This window comes from Apis cerana, linkage group LG2 (assembly GCF_029169275.1).
Source record: "Apis cerana isolate GH-2021 linkage group LG2, AcerK_1.0, whole genome shotgun sequence".
NCBI classification, from domain to species: Eukaryota; Metazoa; Arthropoda; class Insecta; order Hymenoptera; family Apidae; genus Apis; species Apis cerana.
The window spans coordinates 14,687,393-14,711,807 of NC_083853.1; the positions used below are offsets into that span (position 1 = coordinate 14,687,393).

The following is a 24,415-nucleotide window of genomic DNA, read 5'->3' on the forward strand; positions in this document are numbered from 1 at the left end:
ACTTCCCCAAGAAAAAAAATAATACCAACATTTCACGCATTCTCCCGAAATCGTCCAACTTTTATCTGAAAATTTATTTTTCGCCACGGAGAGAAATCTTGACGTAAATCAAGATTTAATGTCACGTGAAACGTTCTATACGCAAAAAAAAAAAAAAATCGCAGAGTACAACGTACACACTCTCCGTTTATTTTCGAAGTGGGCGTTTCGATACGAAGTCTCGTGAAATGCCACGAATCTAACCCTTCCTGCACACCCACCTAATAGAGAGTCCGATGGGAAAAGAAAAGAAGCTCATTTTTCCCCCGACTCACCGACCCACGAGAAACATACCGTATAGAAGGGCAAAACCTGTATATATATATAAAATTATCCCGGCTTAATGGGGGATTCGCCATGTCGCTTCCCGGTGGCGTTACATCTTCTTCTTTGTAATTATCGGAGGCGTCGTGGTTCGAAGCGTTAGATTACCGACGGATAGGCAATATCGTCCGCGCTAATGACTACCGTTACCACCAATTATGATTATCCACGGGATCCGGAATCGCGATGTAAATAAGAGACAGGAGGAAAGATTTCTCGTCCCTTATCGGCCGTGACCAACACCTCGCTCTTTTTACGCAACTCGGTCGGTCGTTAACTCGTTCTCTCGCCCGACGACGCGATGCGAACTCTGACTCTTGGCCGACTTGGCGAGTCAGAGAATCGTCGTGATACCAAGGTGATCTCGGTAATACTCTCGGCTTAACGGTGGTGTTGAGAGAGGGGTATCACGGGACGCGTATCTTTCCTCTTTTCCGCGCGATGGAAGAACCGTGACTCCGTGACTCGAACCGTCGCTCGCCCGATCACGTTATTACGGAAGGCAACGGTTCTCATCATCGCGACAGGCTTTTCGCAGCGTGCGTTTAATCATCGTCTCGCTTCTCAGCTCGATACGTGTGCGTAATCGGCCGCTTTGACGGGAAGGGAGAAGGACTTCTCGTTAATTGCCTCGCTTCCCGAAGTACCGAGAAAACGGCGTCGTTCGTTCGTAACGGATCGAAATCGAATCGTTTCTCGAGGAAGCGAAAATTACGTAAAAGTCGGGTAGGAGGCGCGACGAGTCGGTCGACTCGATCGACGGAGCTCCGTGTGCGCGTGCGCGCGCGTGTCCGAGATAAGAAAAAAGGTAGGCGGCGTGGCGAATAGCGACGGTACCGAATACCGCGTGATCTATGGCTCCCCGTCCAACGCTCCGCGTTTTATTTATTTCTATCCGCGTTCCGAGTGCACCGGCCGCGATATTGGCCGCAACTCCGGAGGAAAAAAGGAAGAAAAAAAGAAAGAAAGAAAGAGGAAAGTGAAACAAGCGTTGCGTACACACCGTGCACACCGTCTTCGAACGTTCCCACTTTATCTACATCATCCGGCTCGACGTTGAAATATTTCGCGAAATGGTAGAGGTGAAAATTGAGCCGAGTGGCTCAAGGCCGTGCCCCTTGGAAAGAGAAAAAGGAAAAAATCTCGAGGCCATCTCTTTCGCGCGGCGAAAAAAACTCTCACCGTTTAATTAACGTCGGATAGAGGAGGGCGATTAATTATGCAACGATCAAAGGAGCAGGGGTGGTAGATACGCTCCCTCCCTCGACGAGTGCACGCGTCACACACACGCACGCACACATACGCGCGTTCCATTGCCAATTTCCTCCTCGATCACGTGTATCCATCGCGGAACGAAACGAAGAGAAATCGGAAATCTCTCGTTCCAAGATGGAAGAGTTTGCGATGCGACTCGACTTATCCTGGAAAGTGAATCCCCGTGGCGAGACCGAGCTATCGACACTGAAGCCGATCGCGTCAACGGAGATCGAAGCAAGAAGAGGAGGAGGAGGAGGAGGAGGAGGAGGAAGAAAAAGAGGAAGAAGAAGAAAAAGAAGAGGAACGCCAACACCGAGATGAGCACTAGATCCGGTTACGCAAGAAAACCGCGGGCAAGATCCAGATCTCGTTAACCGACCGAGGGATTATTTGTTTTTCCCGGATCCCCAGGTTTCAACAGTCATCGTCCCGGTGCATCGACTTCCCTCGAGCCTCCGACGAGTCCACGAAAAATCTCCATCGACGCGACATCGTGATCCATCCTCTTGGAAGGAAACCCATCTGCATTTTTCATTCTTTCCAGAAACTCCTCTCCACACGCGTCCCTTCCCTTTCTTTTCTCCCTTTTTTTTCATTTCACTTGGTTCACTTTCTCGTCGCGGACCGTTCCTCGGCTGGCTCTCAGGCGGAAGGAAGGAGGGAGAAAAAGTAGGCGCTCGGGAAAAAATAGCCACGCGGACCCTCCTTGACCCGCGCGCGCAAAGGGGAGGGATAAAGAGAGTTCTCGAGCAAACTCCTCGATACTGAAGAGTCGCGCGGCCCTTCGCAAATCCCCCTCTCCTTTCTTTCCTTTGACGGCCAATCTCGGAAGCTGAGCCAACCTTTTCGCCCGCGTCAATGCGCGCAGCCTCGTTTAAACCTTCGCGTTCAACTCGGCTGTTATTCCTCGACGAGAATAGTGACGAGGTCAGGGATGAAAATTCGAATCGACCCGCTAGGGGAGGCTTCCTCTGTCATTGCCACGCGTCTTTATATACGAACGATCGAGTGAAACGTGTATCTTACCTCCAAGTATCCGACGGGTCCGTTGAACGGATAGTCGCCGAGGCGACGTTCCTCGTCCAAGAATTTTCCGGCTTTCCCATTCACGGGTGGGCAGAAGAGACCGTAATTGAAGCTCTCCTTCAGCTCCTGGAAAAACGATCGGAAGCAGAATCTGGATCAATGGAAAAAAAATTGTGCGGTGGATCGGCAGCCGCCCGCCACCCCCGTTCTACTATATATACTACTCTCATGCAACAACAGGGTGAGAGATGGAACAGAGGCGGAGAGGGAATTGGGGGGGGGAGGTAGGTTTGGTTTCGAAACCGGATTCGAAACTTACTTCCAAAGGTTTCCCCCTCCCCCTTTCCTTTGAATCGATCAGAGACGAGGGATCAAGGGAATGCTCTTCGTGCTTTCCATCCCCCTCCCTCTCTATCCATCCATCCATCTATCTATCTATCTATCGTTCTCCAGGGAGGAGAAGAGGAAGAATTCTCGCGCCAACGCCTCGAGAATAACAATAATAACAATAATTCGTCCAAGAAGGAACTCGTCTCCACCGATAACGATATTCCATCCCTCCTCGCTCGTTTCGAGTCCACTCGAAAAACGAGTTGCGGGCCAGTCTCTTCCTTCGGACGTGTCACTCCTTCTCCATCTCGGGTACGCAGCGGCCAGTGGAGTTCGTTCCATCCCTCGCGCCCCCCTTTGGTTAGTTCGACGCTCGCGTGTCGAACTCGCGTTGCTCGACTTGTCGGAAACGCTTCGTCCCGACGGAAAGTCGCCCGCGGCGGCGGAGGAGGGAAGAAAAAAGGGACGAAAGAGAGAAACGGGTACAGAGAGAGGGCCGGTGCATTACCGGGTAAAAACGAAGGAGGGGGCGGAAGAAGAAGACACGAAGCGGGCACAGAGCGATTCCCACCCAACAATCATGGGAACAATAGCCAAGAGTGGAACACGTGCCAAATTAAAGGCCTGGAAAGTAGCAAAGTACCGAGGTGAGCGCGATCGTGTCTGGCCCCGGCCGTTTAAAACCGTGTCTGATGCGCGGGGGTGTGGTTGAGAATCGGAACAGCCGAGGAAAAAAGCCACCGAAAGGGAGGGGGAAACGCGTAGAAAGAAAGGAGAGATCTTTTTTTCTTTCTCATCCACGTTTTCACGAACGTGTTTCTTTGGACACGTTCCTCCAATCGAATGGACGGTGTACATCGAAAGTGTAGTGAGAGTCGTTCCGTCGACAGGCTTATAGATATGGATGTTTATAATACGATCGCTCCGCTTGGCAACTTGCCAAGTTGCGCGTTCTCGAGGGAGAGGGGGGATTGTCTGGTCGACCTGGTTCGATTCGACTCGAGAGGGTTTCCTTAAAGTTGGAAGTGGGTCGCGTTAGTGACCACCTCGGTCGTTTCTCAGGAGAAGGAAGAGAAAATTTCGGTGGCTCGAAAAGAAAAATTTCACAGGGCGAGTCGAAGGAAACGAAAGAAGAAATGCAAACGTTGATCTCCAAAGGAGAACCAGGAGGACGATCCCGAATGCGTCACCTCGGATCGCAGATTCTCTTCGATTTCGACTAAAATCCTTTCCACGAGTTCTTCGAGTTACCGGGTATATTATTAAAGATAAAGGGCGAAGGCGAAGGAAAAATGAAGCGTTCCGAATATGAACGTGGGCCGAACGAATTCGACGATTTGAAGTGGAGAGGAGGAAAGAGAGAAGAGATCGAAGGACAATTTCGTCCGCGGAATCCTCGGGCGAGCAACAGAGATTGGATCACGAACGATCGAGTGGGATTTATCTTTGAGCGCGATTACTCAATGAAACCGATTGCGTCATTTTTTTCTCCCCGTCTCTCGAATATATCGAATCGAAACGCGCCGACGACCCGGGACCGTAACCTACGTCTTTGGAGTGAAAGTTGGATCTCGCCGGTTTCGTTTCATTTTCTTTTCTCTCTCTCTCTCTCTCTTCTGCCTCGGTCCTGCCTCTACGCACGTACCACGTAGATTCACGAATTTTGCCCAAAAAAGGGAGAGGAAAAGGGAGAGGTGTACTCGAAGCGTATTCGATTTAGAGAAAACGGTGGAGGAATGCGTAAATGCACGAACGAGGGATTAGGATAAGGATCCGAGTCGCATTTGTGTCCTTGGATGTTTCACGCGGCGAAAAGGAGAAAGAAAGAAAGAAAAAAAACAAAAACAATCAGGAGGAGTATTCGACGACGGACGAAGAGGAGAGACGCGTGTACGAATTCCGCGTGGATGGATGGATGAGGGGGGAGGGCAACGTTAAACGGCAAGAGCTCCCCTCCTCCCTCCCTTTGTACGGCCCTGCACAGGAGAATAATGGTCGAACCGTGTCTCGATCGTGCTTTATGGGATGTAATTGCGGTGCGGGCCCGTGGCGAGTACCGCAACCCAGATAGAAGCGTTACGGTTTTGACCTTCGCCACGACCACGAAAACGAGTTTTTGCCAGAGTTTTCGCGCCACCCAAAGGTCTACCTTCATATTTTTCCTCGTCCTACTTCCCTCGAGCGAGTCGTCACTCTTCCGCTCTATTCTTATCCCGAACGCGTTTAATCAGTTCGCGTTTTGACAAATTGAACGGGGGGGAGATGAACAATGGGGGGAGGAACGGGTGGGGCGAGGCGACGTCGATTAGAAAGTTCCGCGAGGCGAAGAGATCGAGAAGAAGAGAGAGAGAGAAAAAAAGAATCGATGGGTGCATTACGAAACGATCCATGGTTATAGAGGGGAGGGGAGAGATTACGAAATCTCGAAGATTCGCGAAACGCGTTGGAATCGTTGGATACGGGGCAGTATAAGGAATATATCCTCCTCCTTTCGGCGAGGAGAGAGAGAGAGAGAGAGAGAAAGAGAATACAAAGGCGAGCGGGTTCGAGTCGTGGTCGAAGTAACTTCGGCGTTAAAGAGGAAATACGAGCCATAAACCTTGGATGCACGCGGCGACGGACACGCGAGGAGAGGGTGGAATACGAAATTGCGAATTGCAAAGAAATAAGAGAAATCTTGACCGCCCGTTTAAACTCCGAGACGTAGGATTTCGGAAATTTTACTATTGAAAATCTTTATCGCGTGTCTCGGAAAAAAAAATTAGATCGTTTGGATTATTCCGTTATTATCGAACGCGTTTTATCCTACGATAAAACATCCATTCGATAAAAAAGAGGAAGATTATCGCGATGGATCCGATAGATATGATATTCCGCACGTGTCGTTTCCACGCGCTTCACGCGTATCATTCTTCCCTATCCAATCGCGCATCGAATTCAATGGCGATTATCCGGCGACATACATCGCCGATAGACCGAAAACTTATATTCGTTTCGTTCGAGTCCCTTCCTCGATTCTCTCGGAAATTCTCCGCAGATCGAATCCATCCCTTCCTTACCGAGCGAGCCAATTTTTAACGCAAGACGAAGGATCGAAGTTGGAGGAGAGAATTCGAACATCCTTCCTCCTTCCTTCGTTCTCGCCTCTCTCGTTTTCTCCTTTTCTCTACTTCTTATATAACCCCGACGGGTTTATAGAAAAACCACCGACTTTATCGGCCGTTCGAGAAACTGGTTACAAATTGCGCGCGAAAACGCAATACGGCCGATCAACGTTCGGCGTAATTCATTTCTAGGGACGGATAATCGTTGGAGAAACGAGAAAGGGACGGGCTCGTTTGCGGGTTCGCGCTCCTCCTATTCCCGATAGGACCGGTCACGTTCCCACAACGGTTGAACGAAAAACCTTTCTTTCTTTCCTTCGATTCTCTCTATCTCTTTCTCTCTCTTTCCTCTCGCCCGATTTCTTCTTCTGCCTCGATACCTCGATTGTTAAATAAACGCGAGGCACCGAAGGGAGTAAATGGTTGGCGGGTGTTCCGCCTCTCCGTGGCCGGAACGTTTATTAAATCACCTTGGTTTACAGCGACAAGGAGGAGGGGGGAGCCCGATGTTTGTATAAATAATAAAGGGACAAATGGAGGGGAGGATGGACGCGTCTCCATCCTCCCCGTATCGCCGCGGCTTTAGAAATGTAAATTGAACGCTACGAGCTACGAATCCACGCCGCTCCGTAACCTCGGGGACAGAATCTGCTTAGGTGGCTATGGACGGCCGCGATGGCATGCCGTGCCCCTCTCCTCCCGGCTCTCGTGCGCATCTAGACGGTTTATACACACGAGTCCTGTTCGACTCGCAGTGGCGTAACCACCTCTCTCACTCCCCCGGCTCGAACGAGAAGGGAGAAGGGAGATCTCCTTCGAGCACCCGATATTAACATACCTCCCTCCGAATTTTCTTCCTACGTCTCCATCTTTCCATCAACTTCGTAAAAGCTTGAAAATTTCTTCGATCGTGTATATAAAAAGAAGAGCCGGTCTCAACCTCAAAGAAGCGATTTCAGCCAAAAATCTGCACACTACTGAAAATAATCGTGTGCAATCCTCGACGGTGTTTATTATTGATAGAAAAAAAAAACGTTTAATTACACTTTCAGGAATCAAGTAACATTAATATTATAAAATTAATATCGCGTGATGAGAATAAAATACCGAGTAAAATGCCACATTTCCACAAGAAAGATACACTCGGTATCGATACAACGACTCGAATCGCCCGCATACTGTCAATAATCGCCCCTAATAGTGCATCGATTGACGCAGAACGATTTCAACCGCCCGTAATACCTCCACTAGCGGCATTTTACGACTACGGTTCAACGAAAGGGTTAAAAAAAATTGCAAAGAGAAGGAACAGCAAGAAAACACCGGCAACGGATGGAATACCCTCCTAAGGGCCGAGTGACCCGGATTCGAAGTTACGCCACTGTCCAACGCCGCGAGTTCGTACGATACACACACGGAGCAGGAGGTATAAATGGAAATCTGTATTTATACGCTCGCGTGTGTGTATATGTGTGTTCGTGCCTCGTGTTCGGTCCCGGGGTCACACGATAATGACCTTATTACAGGAATTACGGGTTTCCAGGGGTAATCCGGCCTCGGAGGGCTCTCTTGGTGCACTCTTCGCCGACTTTTCGACTCTCGCGCTCGAGAGCCACGCATCGTACGCGTTCCGGAAGGAAACGCGCGAGACCGAAATAAGGGGGAGGAGGGGGGGATCGATCTCCTTGGGATCGAGGATGGATCGTTTGGAGCCTGTTATCTTATATTCTTGAGCCGGTCTTTCGTTTTTGTCCGTTTCCAGGGACAGGTTATTAGAACTGGTTCCGGCTTTGTCATCCGCTCGACGGGAACGGTGCTCGATCGATCCAGCACGATTATCGATCGATTACCTTCCCCGCCGAATCTCGAGGATGAAGAAAAAGAAAAAAGGAGGAGGATTGATTTGCTTGGTCAGGGAAAAAGTGGAGGGAGGAAAAGATTCCCTCTCCTTTCCCTTTCGATTAATCGACCGCGTCCTTCTCTCAATCATTGATCTAGTTCCAAACCCGCTTCGATCCCCGAATAATCGAGAAATAATCAGAATCCTTGAACTTTCGGTGAGTCTCAAGTTTGGATCGGCGACGATATTTATTTATGTTTGATTTTTTGAAATATTATTTTCAATGCTTTTCAGTTTTGTGAGCATGGGATACGGTAATGAAATTAGAAATCGAATTAATCCTTTGCATTCGAATGGAAACTCTTCACGAAGTGTGGAATAATATTAGCTAGATTTTCTTATCTCAAAAGATGGATCTTCGGCGTTACTTCGAGTTTGATGCCTGTGATAAGAATATTATTTTCAAAGTTTCGAGTAATAGAATGATCGATTCGAATTGAAGATGAAGTTATATATAAAAAGGATAATAGACAGAGAGGATAACGGAAGAATACAATTTACTAAATACAACTTACTAATAAAATAGCGCGCGAAATAAGTATGCGATAAAAAAGTTAAAAGTACTGTTGCCCTACTTGCCCTACTTGACAAAAGCGAGGATGCATCTTGCAAATTGCTTCATAAAATATCACGCAAAACGACGATATAGACTTTAGAATATTCGATAAATTTTCTTTCTTTATACGCAAAGATACGTAACGCAAAACAAATTCCTCTCACATGTACATTTCGTTCATCAAAAATTACAAATACAAATATACATATATATATATACACACACAATATTTCGACACTGAGAAACCGTTCCACACAAGAGCAGAAACACAAGAGTGAAATCATTTTAGGTTAGCCGCAAGACAACACCGAATTGCTCGACCGAGCGAAAGAGGCGCAAAGCATTAACGGCACGTTTTCATTCGCCTGCTTTCGTTCATTCGTTGCCATCAAGCGGCGGAGAGATCATCGTTCGATCTTCCATCCCGTCCAACCGTGAAACGTCGACGTCGTTTCCGACTCCTCGATACCCCCTCCCCTCCCCGCCCAATTTAAAGCCCGATTAAGGGCCGATATCGAATTTTCGGATTCCTCCTCCTCGAATCGAGTTTCGTTCCGAGTAACTCGATTTTCCGGATCGAAGAATCGGGCGCGACGACGTCACGCTCGATAATTGCCAATCAATTCCGCACGGAAGTCACTCGCTCCTCCTGCTCGTTTCGCGAGTCGAGGATCCCGTTTCCTTCGATGACCTTCTTCGTTTCTTTTCGACACCAAGCGGACGGAAAGGGAACTCGAGCGAAAGGGAAACGGGAGGAGGTCTTGGAACGTTGGGGGGAGGCACGTTTAAAACGGCGAGCCGCTTCTAAACTGATCGAAGCTAAGTCGGTGAAAAATACGGGTGGAAGTACGGCGGCGTCCAGCAGCGACGGCCGGCAGGAAATTTCGGAAGCGCGGAGGAAATGGAGGGGGCGGCCCCGCCTCGCCGATTTTAATCAAGCCGGATTAAGCCGGTCGGTGGCGTGGCTCTCGTTTTCGATTCTGGCCGAATCGTCGCCCGAATCGCGGCCCCCCTGGAAATTACACCGATCAGACGCGTAAATTGCCGGATATTGCGAGTCGATTCGATAACCTTTTTCTCCGCCGAATTTTCCGCGAGGCCTGATGATTTATCAAACCTCCAACGTCGACATCCACTCGCCTCCCCGGTTTACCCTTTCGATTTCCCGATTTTCGGTAGAGGAGGGGGGGAGACGAGGACGAAAAATGGCACCGGCACGTGTCACCAAAGGGAAAAGAAAAAAGAATAATTTTTTTCGCGTCGAATCTCATTTCCATCCAACCCGTTCGGTGTTAACGAACCGGCATCGAGAGACCCGTGACCCCGATGCACGAGTCCGCTCTTCGCTTTCATACACTTTCTAATTAACGTTATCGATTATGCGTCGCGCGGGCCGCCCACGCTCAACTCCACGCGGAAAAATATTAGAGACGTTCGCGACTCGGGGAGGTGAAAAACCGGACGAGTGGATTCTCGCTGGATTCTCCAAACCTCTCTCTCTCTCTATCCCTCTCTCTGCGCTCGTTCGATGGTTAAAAAACCGTGGATGGAAGATCAAAGAGCGGAGGGGAAGGGGGAGTAATTAATTTTATTTCACCCGAGTCGAGCTGGAATATATTCGCGCGGAAAAAGCGAATTCCTCCGATGAAGGGAAGAAGAGGTAAATCTAAATTTTGCCAACAACTGGCTATTCTCGATTTCCTCTGTTCTGGAAAATAAACTACAGCAAAATGGAACTATTAACACGTTGACTGCCGCGTCACTCATATTCGGGTATTTTTTGTTTCGCGGGGAAGATATTCCACAGGATGTAACAAAACTATTAAATTTTGAACGTAAAATTTTAAAACGTTCTATACAATGCTGAAGTTGATCCGGACAATTTGAACAAAAACTTTTTGTCTTTTTTAAATTCCTTTCTGCGTTTGACCCGGTTGTAATCTCTTATCTGAATAATACAATTCGCATAATAATTTTGCAGCTACTAAATCTTCTAATTTCTACATTTTTTTGTTCCAATTTTCTAAACTATTAAAACATTTATAACTGAAATCCCTAGAAGAAGTTGAATCCCAACTTTTCGATCCGTTGAACACCATTTGATCCCTTTTCTAATTGTACTAGCATAAGAAACTGTTACCATTACAATTATCGTTATTGCAAACAGTAACGATGAAAACAAACGACGCGAGGTATCGTTCCTGCGACCATTAGCACGATTCGCGACTTACTAAAATATCGGTAGAACTACACTTGATATACAGCGCCGCGCGTGGCCAGAACGAAATTTAATTAGAAATACGCGCTAGTGTCAAACTGTGAGCAGTTTTAAAACTAACGATAGAGAGAGAGGGAGAGAGAGATTCTCGTTTCTTCTTTCACAGTCGCGGCTGGGAAGAAGGCTCGGGAAGGCGAGGCAACGAAGAAGCCGTGCAACGATTTTCTTAGTCCCCCTCTCCTGGCCGTCCTGACGGAGAGCGACGCGGGATAGGATTGTCAGGGTGGCGGAAGGAAGGGCAAGGAGAGAGAGGGAGGGAAGGAGCGCGGGCGGAGAAAGAAGGCAGAGGGGCTACGTACAAGGAATTCATGAATACGAGATTGCAGTTGGAGAGTGCCCCGGGTAAAAGGCTACTCGCGCGTCCCAACCGGTAAAGTGGACGAACGATACCGTATCCGTCTCTCCTTCCAACGGAGAAGGAAAAGAAATCTCTCCCCCTCCCCTCCGCTACTCGAAATATCTCTCGAACCAAGTTCAGAGTTCGACCAACTTTCTTGCGTTGTCTTCGCGTTTCTTTCAAAGTTTCTACCCTGATCTCTTTGAGAGAAAGATAGAAGAACGGCGACACGATTGTTAATCTTCTATATATATAGGAAAATTATAAATTATATTTTTAAAATAGATTTCATTTATTGGGAGAAAATTATAAAGTAAATTTTACTATAGAAGATTATTTTATATATATTGTAACTCTCTTTTAAATTTATGAATATTTCAGAGGATTTTCCTGAGGTTTGGCTTCTCAAGGGCAGCGCGCGTGGTGGAAAGCATGGAAGAACGGTCGATATTCGTTCGATCTCTCGAACGTATAAATAGGCTCGGAGTGCATTTGTTCCGCGGGAGGATTTGTTGATTCTGATCGAGGCGAAAAAAGCAAGCTTATATATATATATATATATATATATATATATATATATATATATATATATATCTTTTCCTCTCTGCGTGATGCGTTCGATCAGAGCACTCCTTGGCTCTGTCCGTACACGCACGTGCGCGTATCACGCCTCGAACTCGTTGGGATCGTTCGATAAACCGCTCCATCGACCGGATGGGCGCATATTCATTGGCGCGAATCCGATCGAGAAACGTTCGAGGAACGCATTCTCCTCGTTTCCACTCCTATGTGAACGGTTTCTCCGATATCGAAATAGTGTATACATATATAAAAAGAACGCTTGTTTTTGATGAACGAAATACACGCGTGAAAGGAATTTGTTTAACCCTTTGCATTTCGGATGATTTCCCATTCCGTGAATTTCTTAGCTAGCTTGAAACGATTTCACGTATGAAACTTTTTCTTATTCCAATGTTTTACATATATCTTTACATGTATCTGTGTAAATGAAGAAAATTTGTCGAATGTTAAAGTCTATATAATCGTTGTTTTCTACTTTTAATAATAAAGTAATTATCGAGTAATAAAATAATCACGAATCTATTATTCTTATTTCCCTTCTCTCTACCTCCAATCTCTTAATGAACAGAAACTTAATTTCATTACCGTATTCATTTCCATGCTTACAAAACTGAAAACATTGAAAATAATGAAACGAAGATAAAAGTTCGTTCTTATAAAAAGAATCTAACTACTCGAATTATATTATTCCACGCTTTATAACATTATACGTAAACAGCTGAAAGGATTTATTCGATATTTAAAAAAAAAAATCGAACGTGAATAAATAAATAGTCGCCGTTCGAATTGCTGCATCGACGGCCGAGAGTCACCATTCGAGCGCAAAGGTTAACGAGGGGTGTACATTGGAAGGAGAGTTATCGCCATCTACCGCCGACACTACCCAGTTCGATTGATACACGAAAACTTACCACGTCCGATCATTTCTCCCTCTTCCCTGTTTTCAGTTTCCCCTTCCTCCGTGTCCGTTTCGTTCCCCTCCCCGATCCGCTGCGCGAAAGGATGCGCGAGGGGACGAAAAGTTGAAAGGAAAGGAATCGCGACGATCTTACGAGGACCCCATCCATCCCGTGGAAAGCACACGTAACGCTGTCACCGGTTGTTAGCATTAAAGTGTCCTATTAATTATTACTTACTATTTATGTTCCATAAGTTTCTTTTTGATACGAAATGGATATATGAATATATGATATATTGCTCGAGGTATCTTTTTATTTCGCTTACTGATTGGAATCGTTTATCGTGGATTTTTTTAATAAGAGAAACAAGTAATAGCAGGGATAGGATCGAACTGTAACAGCTTTTCTCTTACGGTCGATGCAATATGTACGGTTTTGCATTGTTCGCGATGGCCTCGTCGTTTCAATTTATCAAGCTGATATTTTCCAGAATTCATGGTTTCCACGGTTGAGAGAGGAGCTCGTAGTAGATTAAACCTTTCCAATTCCACCAAATGCATAGAAGAACTTTGTTCGGGTGAAGTCCAGGCTTCGCGACAGGCTTCGAAGCTCTGTTGTTCTTGAATCGATGCACATTTTGATACAAAATCCAAGTCTCTTTAAAAAAAGGATCTCCTTCGTGTCGCTGGAAAAGGAAATCGCATGGAGACGCGGTTCATAAAGTCGGTCTCCGTCAACAGCTGCGGAGCTCGAAATTCACATCGATCGACACATCCCAGATCTTGGCCTGGCGATTATATACCGTTTTTCTGGAAATGTTAGTGGCTCCACTATCTCTTGCACGCTGTATCGCGGATTTTCAGCGAGCATAGTCTCGATAAAGTCCATACTCGTCGTTGTTGGGCGGCCGCCTTGACCTTCGTCTTTCGAGTCAAAATTGCCATCTTTAAATCTTTAATAGTTGCAGCATCACTCCCGTAAACGGTACAAATCTCGTCTGCAGCGTCATTTGCGCTATCACCTTTTTCAAAGCGATAAAGCATAACATGCAGCAATGCTTCTTTGGCTATTTATATTGAACGATGTAGAAAAAAGAGACTGTGTCACCAACGAAACGTACTTTAAAAGGTCTGGGACGATTGAAACCGATGCCATAAACGGTTGATGGATAAATCTGCATGTTCATATAAAGATAACCAGTTAAAGTCCATTCCTTAGCGCGGTAAGAAAGAAACTTGTGGAACAATATAAACCAACGTTTCTGCGTCCAAAACGCAGCAGAGTGGAGTGTTTGCCATTCTGAAAAAAGTTCCTCAGAAATTTCTTACGCGGATTGAATTAATTGAACGTTTAGTGCACGATATAGTATGATTTTTTTCATATATATCTTCTTAATTACAAATTGCCGAAAAATAAAATTTTTTTTAATCTCATTAATTTTTGATCGAAGTAAGTTTTTATCGTGCCAAATTTAATTTTGGTTAATATTTTTTATTTTCGATCCTTTTAAAAAAGAAATTTAAGTTCAGTGCTTTTTATGAAGGGCAAAGCGGTCAGATTTAGAATAAAAATGAAAAAATTGGCTGCTACTGGAATATAGTTATAGTGATTATTATTATCAGAGATACTAATTATCTCGAAATGATCGATCGAATTTACGAATTTTTGCATGTAAAATTATCACGCGTTTGATATACTAATTTTTTCAAAAATTCACTTTTTTATCGCTTTTTAAGTCGCTTTGAATATCAGCAAAAAGTTTCAATTTCTCAAAATCGGTCTGGAGAGCTTTCGTATACGGCAATGGTGAAAAATTTTATATCTTGTATATAAATTTTGTATATAAATGAATATATTTTCAAGCGGGGCACGCGTACGAAAAAATGATTGGACAGTGTTTCGTCTAAATCGTTAATTTAACCATTATAGATTAGCATAGTAATAATAATACAAGAATATAACGGCGTTGTGTTTATAATTATGATAATTAATATTTAATTTTAATTAAATTTAAGAATTAGTAATTAGGATTAATTATTTTGTGAAATTTTATGAAATTTTATGAACCGATTAATGAATGGAATTAAGTGAACAAGGTAAGTAATTAAATTTATAAAATGATTATACATCGTAATAATTAGTTTTATGTATAATAATCGTCCAATATCTTACGCTTTCTTTTACTACAGTTTTCTTTATACTTTTTTTCAAAAATTTGTTTACAAATGCCGGTTGCATTTCGGTATGGAAATATATCAATATACAACGAAAATGGAAATATATTATCGTTGAATAATTTTGCATTTTATAATTATATCGAAATTTTATCGTCTCACATTTCCAATAATTTAAAATTAATTTAAAAACTAAATTTTATTCATTATTTTATTCCTATAAGTAAAGATATAATATCTAACGGTCTAAAGAAAAAGAAAAAAGAAACTGGGAATAAATATATGATTTCAGGAGGAAAGAATAGTTTTGAGTGGCAAATAAATACCCCCCAACTGTTAAGTTAATTCCGCCTCATTTTTCCTTCTCCTTCGCGAAATCGAGGAATAAATTTCCCATTCGAAAGGAATTTCTCCTCCTCCAAAGAAGAATCGATCGAACGTTAATTAGCGTTGGAAATAAATTGCGATCGATCTCTTCTCCACTTTTCCATCGCGCGGTTTTTCAACGCTTTGGCCACGATCGGCGAGATTATCGAGGCCGATTCCTTATCTCTCCGACCTATTTACCTTATCAGGATGGATCGTTTATCGGATGCGGAAAATTGGCCGAGAAGGAGCGATCGATACTTGCTCTCCCCGATCTTCCTTCCTTTCATTACGCACTCGATCGACGGAGATTTTCCGATCCACTCGGAAAATCGGGGATCGATTTCTACTCGTCGATGATCCTCGATGGCCGATCGAGAAGGGTGTCGTCTCGGCCGCTGTAAAGTAAAGTGCGTGCGTGCGTGCGGTCGCACGACCTTGAGAAGAAGAAGAAGAAGAAGAAGAAAGAGAAAAGGAGGCATCGTAATCATCCTTGAACGTGAACCACGGGGTCAGCGGCGGTGGAGAGATGGAGAGAGAGAGAGAGAGAGAGAGGGATACGTCTCCGCTTTAACCGATACACGCGCTTATCTTTCTATGATACTTCAGCGGGAGCTAGTGTATAAGCGCATGCAAATGCGCGCGCTCGAAATAACTTCGCCTAGCTCGTCGTCGTCGCGACCCCCATCGATAAGGAAGGACGCTGTCATCGATTCTCGGTTAATTAAACCGTTCCTCCTCTCTCTCTCCATCTCCAGATTTCGTCTTCCGCTTCTCCTTCTCCTTCTTCCTCCTCCTTCGTTCCTTCGTCGTTTCCTCGGGGCGGGCTTGGTTTCGAAACCAAGGGGGTGGGGGACGGTTGACGGTTTCGCCATGCAGAAAAAGGTGATTGGTTTCTCTCGCGGTGGAGAAGGAAAAAAAAAAGAAAAAAGAAGAGAACGGGGGAACAATCTGTCTAGAAGAGAAGCCGAGGGTGGTTGTTCTCTTTGTTCGATACATCTTTGCATAGGGGTTGGATGCATGCTAGTTAGTAATAGTGAAGACGTACCCTGTACCAAGTGGCCACCTGCGAGGCGCTCGAAAGGGGTGGAGAAGCGGTGGTGTATCCGCGACGCAACACACCGGTGGAGGTGGAGGGTGAAGGTCGGGCGAGATATACGATCGGTTCGAGATTGTCGGTCGTTTCGCGGCGTGGGTGTGACGCAGTAGTAATAATAGTAGTAATAGTAGCAGTAGCAGTAGCAGTAGTAGTAGTAGTAGTAGTAGTACGGGGGTGCGTTCGAAGAAGATGCATCGGGCCCCAACAAGACGATAGCACAGGTGAAGTGGTTGGTGGTGGTGGTTCGGTGGTGGTTCGGTGGTGGCGGGTGTAGTGTGTTCGCACGCCCCGTGCAAGTGAGGCAAAAGCAAAAACAACAACAACAACAACAACGCCACAGGTCAGATAAAAAATATTACACGATTAATAATCGATGGACACTAGCGTGTCGCTGTGCATAATTTACTAAAATTAGTATAACTATGTATATATATATATACGTGTATATATATACATACATACATACGTACATTCATACATACGTGTACTGGACACACTTTCTCCCCTCCCCCTTCCGTTACATTCGCGTACCCTCCGTGCGAGTGATCCCTTTTCTCATTTTTCACACCTCGTACTACGTGCGTGTATACGTGTCTGTGTGTCTGTGTGCGCGCGTCGCAGAGAATCGAATTCGAAAGTTACCGAATTTATTTAGTTTTATCCAAGACAGATACGTGGAGCGATACCGAAGACAGGATATATATATATACAATAGTTTTAACGCGTACGATAGCCACCAACGCGTGGAATATATCCAATTGTCTCGGCGGAAGGTTTATGCGGTAGAGAATAGGGAGGAAAGAGGGGAGAGGAGAGAAACGGTTTTCCGAGACCGGGTGAAAGAACGTAACGAGAATGGCGGGGGAGTCGTCACGTCGCGCCTCTGTCGCGGAAACAAACGCGCGGCTGGTAAAAAAGGAGAAATTCTTCTCGCGTGCATATATACGCATATATGCCGTATGGAACGAAAAACGGGACGAGGAAGAAAGAAAGGAAGGAAGGAAGAGAGACGATTCGAAGAAGAACCGACACAGATTTTCTTAACTATTATTTTGTACTTCGTCCGGTGGCTAGTGTTCGTGTCTTGAGTGGTCGTGTGTTACTTCTCTCGTGCGATCTCGAAATCCTCGGGAGCCGGACGACATCCTCGAGCCTCGAAACGCGGCACGGCCAACGCCGCTTCTTCCACTCGCATTCGTTTCCACGGCCGTCTCTCGTTCCCCCACCCTCCGACCAATATCTCGATAAATAAACCGTGGTGGGGGACGAGAGCCGCGCGCACGGTAGCAATCTCTTAATCCCGCGTGCTCGCTTCGTGACTTTACGGAGTCGAGTCCGGCTGCCGATATGTATATATATATATATATACATAATAAATAAGAAAGAAAAATAAAGAGAGAAAGAGAAGGGAAGAGTCGGGAGATAGTCTCGCCTCGGATATTATTCCGCGCGTATGTCGCGGCTGGGAATAACGCACGGTTCCCAGCAATTTCTCTCTACCTCACGTATCTCTGTACGTAGTACGTAGAGCAAAGTGGCACAGCGAACAGCGCTCCTCCCCCTCCTCCTTCGTGCGGTGCAACTCTGCGTATCTCTTTCGAAGAGACGCCTCGTCCTTGACGAGGCGGGGGAGCTCGCGAAAAGAAAGAGAGAGAGAAAGAAAGGAAGAAACAACTCTGTACGACGCTCTCGCCTCGTGGATAACGTTGCCACGTTTTCCCAATATTTCGAGAGCGAGATAATCATCCCGACTCTTCTCATCTCCTATCCAAGGATCATCGATGCGTCCAAGGATTCTCGCGAGAAATCAGTCACTCGGAGGGGCGAGGAGGGGGGAGGTGGTGGGCTTACCTTGGGCAAGGATGCCAGGCATTGCTGCTTCACGTCCCAGACTAGCTGATCCTTGGGGAATTGAAGACACTTGCTGACGTAGAGTTCCGGGACGTGCACCCTGGCCAGCAGCACCCCCTCTTCCACCGGCCCGGCCTCCGCAGTTGTGCAAGCCGCGACCGCGGCCGCATCTTGATTTTGTTGAGCTTGGGGCTGGCCTTGAGCAGGCTGCCCGCCGCTCTGCGGACTCGTCGCCTGCCCGCTCGCTGCCTGTCCACTCGACGCGCCGCACGACGAATTTTGTTGAGCTTGCTGCTGCTGTTGAGCTTGCTGCTGCTGTTGAGCTTGTTGCGGTTGCTGCTGCTGCTGTTGTTGTTGTTGCTGCTGCTGCTGCTGCTGCTGCTGTTGCTTCGGTCCCGCCTCCATTGCGAGGACCTCGCGCTTCTCGAGGATTCCACCTTCACAGGCTCACATCTGAAAGAAGAAGATTGTTAATTATATTTACTGTTACTACTACCGCCTTTGCCAACAATCTTAATTAATTAAGAATTTAAAGTTGAAATTTTATTATCGTTCGTAGCATCTATTTCGTAATTAAATTCGTAAATGTAATTAGATATATTCGAATCAATGGTTTCCAGAGCAACTAATAAATAATCTTCCCTTCCCTCGAATTCTCCCAATTCTCTTAGAGTTGATGGATGGAAGGAAAAGAAAAATTTTAAAGCCGGACGATCGTTCGGCTCGATTCAACGCCCTGCCCGTTCCTGCAACTCGACCTCTGACCTCGGGGGTTGACCATTGGCCGGCGGTAACTTACGCGCCTAACGAGCCAACGCTGCGTACTTTCACTCGAAACTTTCGAACGCGAGGCGCCGTGGCGTGTTGCTGCTCGAGGATAAAATCGACTCGAAACTCCTTCTCCCTTCGACCCTGGACAATCTTGTGGGAAATCGGGAAATTAAGGCGATTAAGAGGGAGAAGGGGGCGGAAAATGGAGGCGCGAGATGTCGGCGCGAAGTTTGATGGAAACCGCAGACGGCCATTAAAAATAACCGCGTTCAAACTTTAAATAACCCACTGACCGCATCGCTCTTGCTTCGAGGACGAGCCGAGGAAGAAGAAGCCGAGGTCGTCGTATCCTCTCTCAATATTCCGCTGGATTTCCCTTTTCCCAACCGACGCGAGCTGGAAAATTTCTTCTCCTCTCTTCGCAGTTCAACGATCCGATTTTCTTCTCGACCGTCGATCGATTATCCTCTCGCGACGGGGGCGAAGGAGAGGGAGAGGAAAAATAATAATAAGGAGGAAGGGAGAAGGGGGAGGGGAGAATGGTCGAAGGATGGACGGACGGCAAACGCATCATCAATGACAAGCCGTAAATCATAGTTTTACGACTCGTCTTTACGCGGCCCTTATTCGCGGCAGTTACCGGTGGAGGTGCTTTTGCCATTTTTCTGTCTGGCCACCCTGTGCGCTTCGCTCTCAGGGCCGTCCTCAGCCACCCAGCCACCCGATCCGACCAATCGAGGAGAACAAATCCGCCGAATATCCGTCCCCCTGGATGTTTACGTCGACTGGATTGGATGAGTGGTAAGCTGGAAGAGCTTGGTGGTGATCTAGGAAAAATTAGAATTATTGGAGAAAGGGAGGAGGGGGATTGTTGGAGGAACCGAGGAGCGCTCGATCCGCCCCTGGATCCGCGCCTAAGTGCACACTAAGGCAGGTACCCGCTGCGTAGGCGTCGCTTTACGGGTTTGCCTTTAAGTGGCCGTACCTTAATTTCAGAGTCACCTAACAGTGTCGTGTTTAACGGTGATTCGATGATAATTAAAAAAATCCAAGGCTACTCTCGGTGGAACCACTCGCCTCGGCGACCGAAGGGGAGGAACCTCGAAGGACAGCCAGGGGTTAAAGTACGACCCTGACATTCTCTCCTCGTCGCGACCGTGCTCCTCCGACTCTAACCCCCGAGATACCTTCTTCTTCTTCTTCTTCTTCTTCTCTCTTTTCTTTCTTCCTTCGATGTACGCGCATTACGAATATTCTACCGTGAAATCGATCAGGATCGGTTCTTTTAAATTCGTTTCGAAATGTCCACGAGTTTATGTCTCTCCTTCTTTCTCTTTCCTTTCGAGGAAGGGAAATCTCGCGAGTGGAGCAAGGGAGAGCGAGAAAATATGCAGATCGCGTCAGAGAGAGAGGAACGTTTCCATTTCCAGTGGAGATTCACCGAAATTCCCTCTTTTTTACTTCCGCCTATTCAATTCTCCAAGAAGATTCGAATTTCCAAAGCGTTGGAAGTAATTTTTCTTTTTCTTTTTTTTGGAAAAGAGAAATTTCCATCGCGTTGGAAGTAATTTTTTTTTTGAAAAGAGAAATTTCCAATGTTCTGAAAGTAATTTTTTTTTTGGAAAAGAGAAATTTCTAATGTATTGGAAGTAATTTTTCTTTTTTTTGGAAATGAGAGATTTTCAAAGCTTTGAAAGTAATTTTTCTTTTCCTTTTTTTTTGAAAAGAGAAATTTCCATCGCGTTGGAAGTAATTTTTTTTTTGAAAAGAGAAATTTCTAATGCTTTGAATGTAATTTTTTTTTGGAAAAGAGAAATTTCCAAAGCATTGAAAGTAATTTTTCTTTTTTTTAGAAAAGAGAGATTTCCAACGCTTTGAAAGTAATTTTTCTTTTTCTTTTTTTTTCGAAAAGAGAAATTCCCAACGCTTTGAAAGTAATTTTCCTTTTTCTCCTTTTTTTGAAAAAAGAAATTTCCAACGCTTTGAAAGTAATTTTCCTTTTTCTCCTTTTTTTGAAAAAAGAAATTTCCAACTCCTTTTGGAAATTTTCCTTTTTCTTTTTTTTTTTGAAAAAAGAAATTTCCAACTCCTTTTGGAAATTTTCCTTTTTCTTTTTTTTTTTGGAAACAAGGAATAATAATAATAACAATAGAAGAGAAGCGGCTGGTCGCAACGCGCAATTCTGGATGACGCATGCCGTCCTCGTCCTCGTCGTACGTACGTACGTACGTACGTAACATCACCGGGCGGACTGCAATTACACGCGAGTGTAAAACATTACGCTCGCGGAACGGGCAACAAGGCTCGTATTGTTCCCAGCGTTTTGTTACAACGTTCCCGTTGTATCGATCACGCCGCGTGTAAATCGTCCTCTATAATTACGGAAACAATGAGCAGGCCCGATAACCGCAGCGACGCGAACCGCTCGAAACACGAACCGAAGGGACACCGTATCACCGTGCAGATAATACGGAAGTAATTCTGCCCGCCGTTCCAAACCTTCCTTTCTTTTCTGCCTTCGACATTATAAAACGCGTATGGCAGGAGAAAAATACACCTCCATCTTCCCATCCTTATTTACACATATATATATATATATATATTCATCCTTCCAAAGGCAAATTGAAACCACTCGAATCGATACAACCGAAGAGAGAGAGAGAGAGAGAGAGAATCGGTGGCGAAACGAGGATCGAGCGAGGCCCCCCTCGATCTCAATCAAAACAATTACACCATCCCCATATCGTTCCCGCGTTCATCAGAGTCGGCTGATCGAAGCGACGATTCGATGAGAATGGGGCTTCCGGCCAAGGAGCGTAAAAAAGTAGCGCGCGTGCGAAGAGGAACAGCTCGCCCTTCAGCGAGGAGAAGGGCCGAAGCGTGTAACGCACGTGTAACGATCATCGACGCGAAGGGGCGACACCGAGGAGGAGGAGAAGGAGGGAAGAAGCAAAAAAGAGGCTCGAGGGAGGCGCAGCGAAAGAATAACACCATCCACTCTCCTCCGCTAACTTCCCTTCCTCGGGAAGGGCGCGCGTCGCTCCACCTCCCTCCCCGGGGCACGTCTCGGCCCGCGTAGATGCGCCACTTCGAAAACAGAATAAGACGAAAGTAAAGAAAAAGTTGCGGATGAAAAATCGTGGAGCGAATATTCCTTAAATTTCCTCGACCAACCGTGCGACGAAGCGTTTCCATCGAAGGATCGATCGAGGGACGAATAGTCGAGTAAATAATCGCAAGGTCGAGTGTCGAAATTTATAAATACAGCCGCGCACGGTCCATCCTCCCCTCAACTGTCCGCGTGGAACGAGGACAGGAACGACGCCGGTCGAACACGCGCATTACGTCGATAACAATCCTTAAACGCTTCCCAATTCGAGAACTCGCGTAGCCAGGGAGAGAAAAACTCGATACGACTCGATTCGACGTTGGCCGCGCGCGAGCACGTGCCTCCGTCCGCCGCTCCTCTACGTTGCTTCTACTTCCACTTACCCCTTTCACGTTCAACGACCCCTGGGCTGGAACGGAGGCGAGCCACTCACGCCCGATTATCCCACCTGGATCCTGGAACCGACCGACCTACCGCCAACCTACCACCGTCCCCATCCCTTCCTCCGTTGGAAACTTGCTCGCGGTGGACGGCGAGCGAGGAACGAGAGAAGAACGAGACAAGGAGGAAGCGAGAGGAGGAAGAGAGAGGGAGAGAGAGCGCGCGACGCTCGCCCGTTTCTTATCTTATTTATTCGGGGTTGTCCTTGGCTGCGCGGCGAGACGCACTAGCGGCAAGATGGCGGCGGGTAGCGAACCGAGGTGTCGGTACTCGCGTCCTCTGCTCGCGGAAAGACGGGCGCGGACGGGTGGAGGGGAGGAGGAGTAGGAGGAGGGGGGGGAGGGCTCGCGTGCGATTTTCGGTAGGACGCGAGAGGCGCATCGGCGGCGCGGAAGGGAGGAGGACCGGCGGCAGCTCCGAGGCGAGATCCAGCCAGCGTGGAGTGCATCGCGCGACTGTCGGCAGCGGCGGGGACGGCGGGGGTGGCGCGTATGGGCCGACGGCGAGGCAGGTGGCGCCAGCGGAGCGGAGCGCGGCGGAGTCGCCGGTTTCGCCGGCGTGCTCCGGGGGTTGGAACGGGGATGGTTGGCTGGTGGTGGATGTTGGTCGCCTGGCAACCGCGGGAGATCGACCGGCGGTGTGCCGCCCGCCCTTCGCCCCCCGTCTCCCCCCCCAACAGCGCGCTCGGCCACCACCCTCGCTCGCGCGCGTTTCCCACCGATCGCGAAAACCGCGGTACGAAACCACCACCACCGCACACGTTTATCGATGCTCTTATTCTTAGTCTTCTTCTTCTTCTGCTTCTTCGTCTGTTTAGCGGATAAACTTTTGTGTTCGGGCGAATCCTCGATCGGCGGGGAGAGAAGAAATATGATAGATGATAGATGAGAGGTGGAAGATTTATGGGGCGAGGGAGAACAACGAGGCGCTCGGCTAATGAATGATGATCGTCGATTCGGACCGATGTCGGTGGGGATAGGTCGCGGCCCACGCGCTTTTTTCACTCGTATCACGCACCTCCCCCCCCGCCTCTTCTCTAGAAACGCCGCGATCTAATTAATTCCGCGGCACACTGTTCTTAATGGAACAGGTCTCTGCAAAGTGTTTCGAAGGGAGGGAGGGAGAGACCTGGCCTTTGTTCCTCTTTGTTTCCGAGTTTTTCGCCGTTTTCCCCGAGATTTTTTCCAATTACTCCTCCCCTTTTTCGCGAAAAACGGATTCTTGATTCCGTTCAAATTCGCGTCGAACGAAGAAGAGGTCTGTTTATGAGAATTAATCGATTTTGAAATGGTCACGATCAAGGATGGGGAACGATGCGAGAGAGATACGACACGGGAGAGATAACGATAATCGTGGACGGTTTTAGGAATTTTAGGAATAATAGTAACGATAAAAGTCATCGCAACACGATGACTCGTGGGTTACAACGAAGAATAGAGAACGATATGAGAGACGAGAGATAAGAGACGATGAGTTGTCGATTTTGGGAAATTCCTATTGCGAGTTTATCGATATTTCATAGTGGAAACAACTATCCATCAAAATCAAACGTTATCTTGAGAGTTATAATAAATAAATAATTCGAAGACTAGTGGTCATAAACAAGGATAACGATATGAGAACTATTTAAGAAAATACGAAATTCCTATTAAACGTTACCTCGAAAATCGTCATAACTCGATCAACTCGTACAAAGACACCAAGAATACTTCGAGTAATTATGTACTAAATATTCTTTGAACTTACAGTTTAATTTATTATTATTATTATTATTTTGAACGACCATTAAAGTAAATTATTAAAGTAACTCTTCGGTTCGAAACTTGGACCGTTAAAATTCGCGAGAAGGAATATTCGAAACGATAGCACTTACGAAGAATCTTCGTAGGTATTTGGAAAGATATTCCACAGGATGTAATAAAACTATTAAATTGTTACAAAAATAATAACAAAATTATTTTGAACGTAAAAT

General features: G+C 46.4%; 1 protein-coding gene and 1 long non-coding RNA gene across 22 annotated transcripts in view; one reads left to right on the plus strand and one right to left on the minus strand.

Annotated features, from left to right (window-relative positions):
* LOC108003706 (SH3 and multiple ankyrin repeat domains protein 3) overlaps positions 1 to 24,415 on the minus strand; it is a 94,875-nt gene that overhangs the window by 12,522 nt on the left and 57,938 nt on the right. For 9 of the 21 annotated variants that reach the window (XM_062071584.1, XM_062071580.1, XM_062071573.1 and 6 more), the window contains 2 exons: positions 18,123 to 18,575; positions 2,647 to 2,772 (listed from right to left, as the gene is read on the minus strand). In XM_062071584.1, coding sequence (XP_061927568.1) covers positions 2,647 to 2,772; positions 18,123 to 18,527 — 531 coding nt within the window. In that variant the 5' untranslated portion in view covers positions 18,528 to 18,575. Of the gene's footprint in view, positions 1 to 2,646; positions 2,773 to 16,220; positions 16,239 to 18,122; positions 18,576 to 19,186; positions 20,877 to 22,385; positions 23,085 to 24,415 lie in introns of those variants that run through there. The other 12 variants (XM_062071568.1, XM_062071564.1, XM_062071581.1 and 9 more) reach the window with 5 other exon arrangements.
* Positions 2,768 to 12,245, plus strand: LOC133665697 (uncharacterized). Its single transcript, XR_009828885.1, has 2 exons — positions 2,768 to 11,464; positions 11,533 to 12,245. It is a non-coding gene; the product is annotated as an uncharacterized LOC133665697 (long non-coding RNA).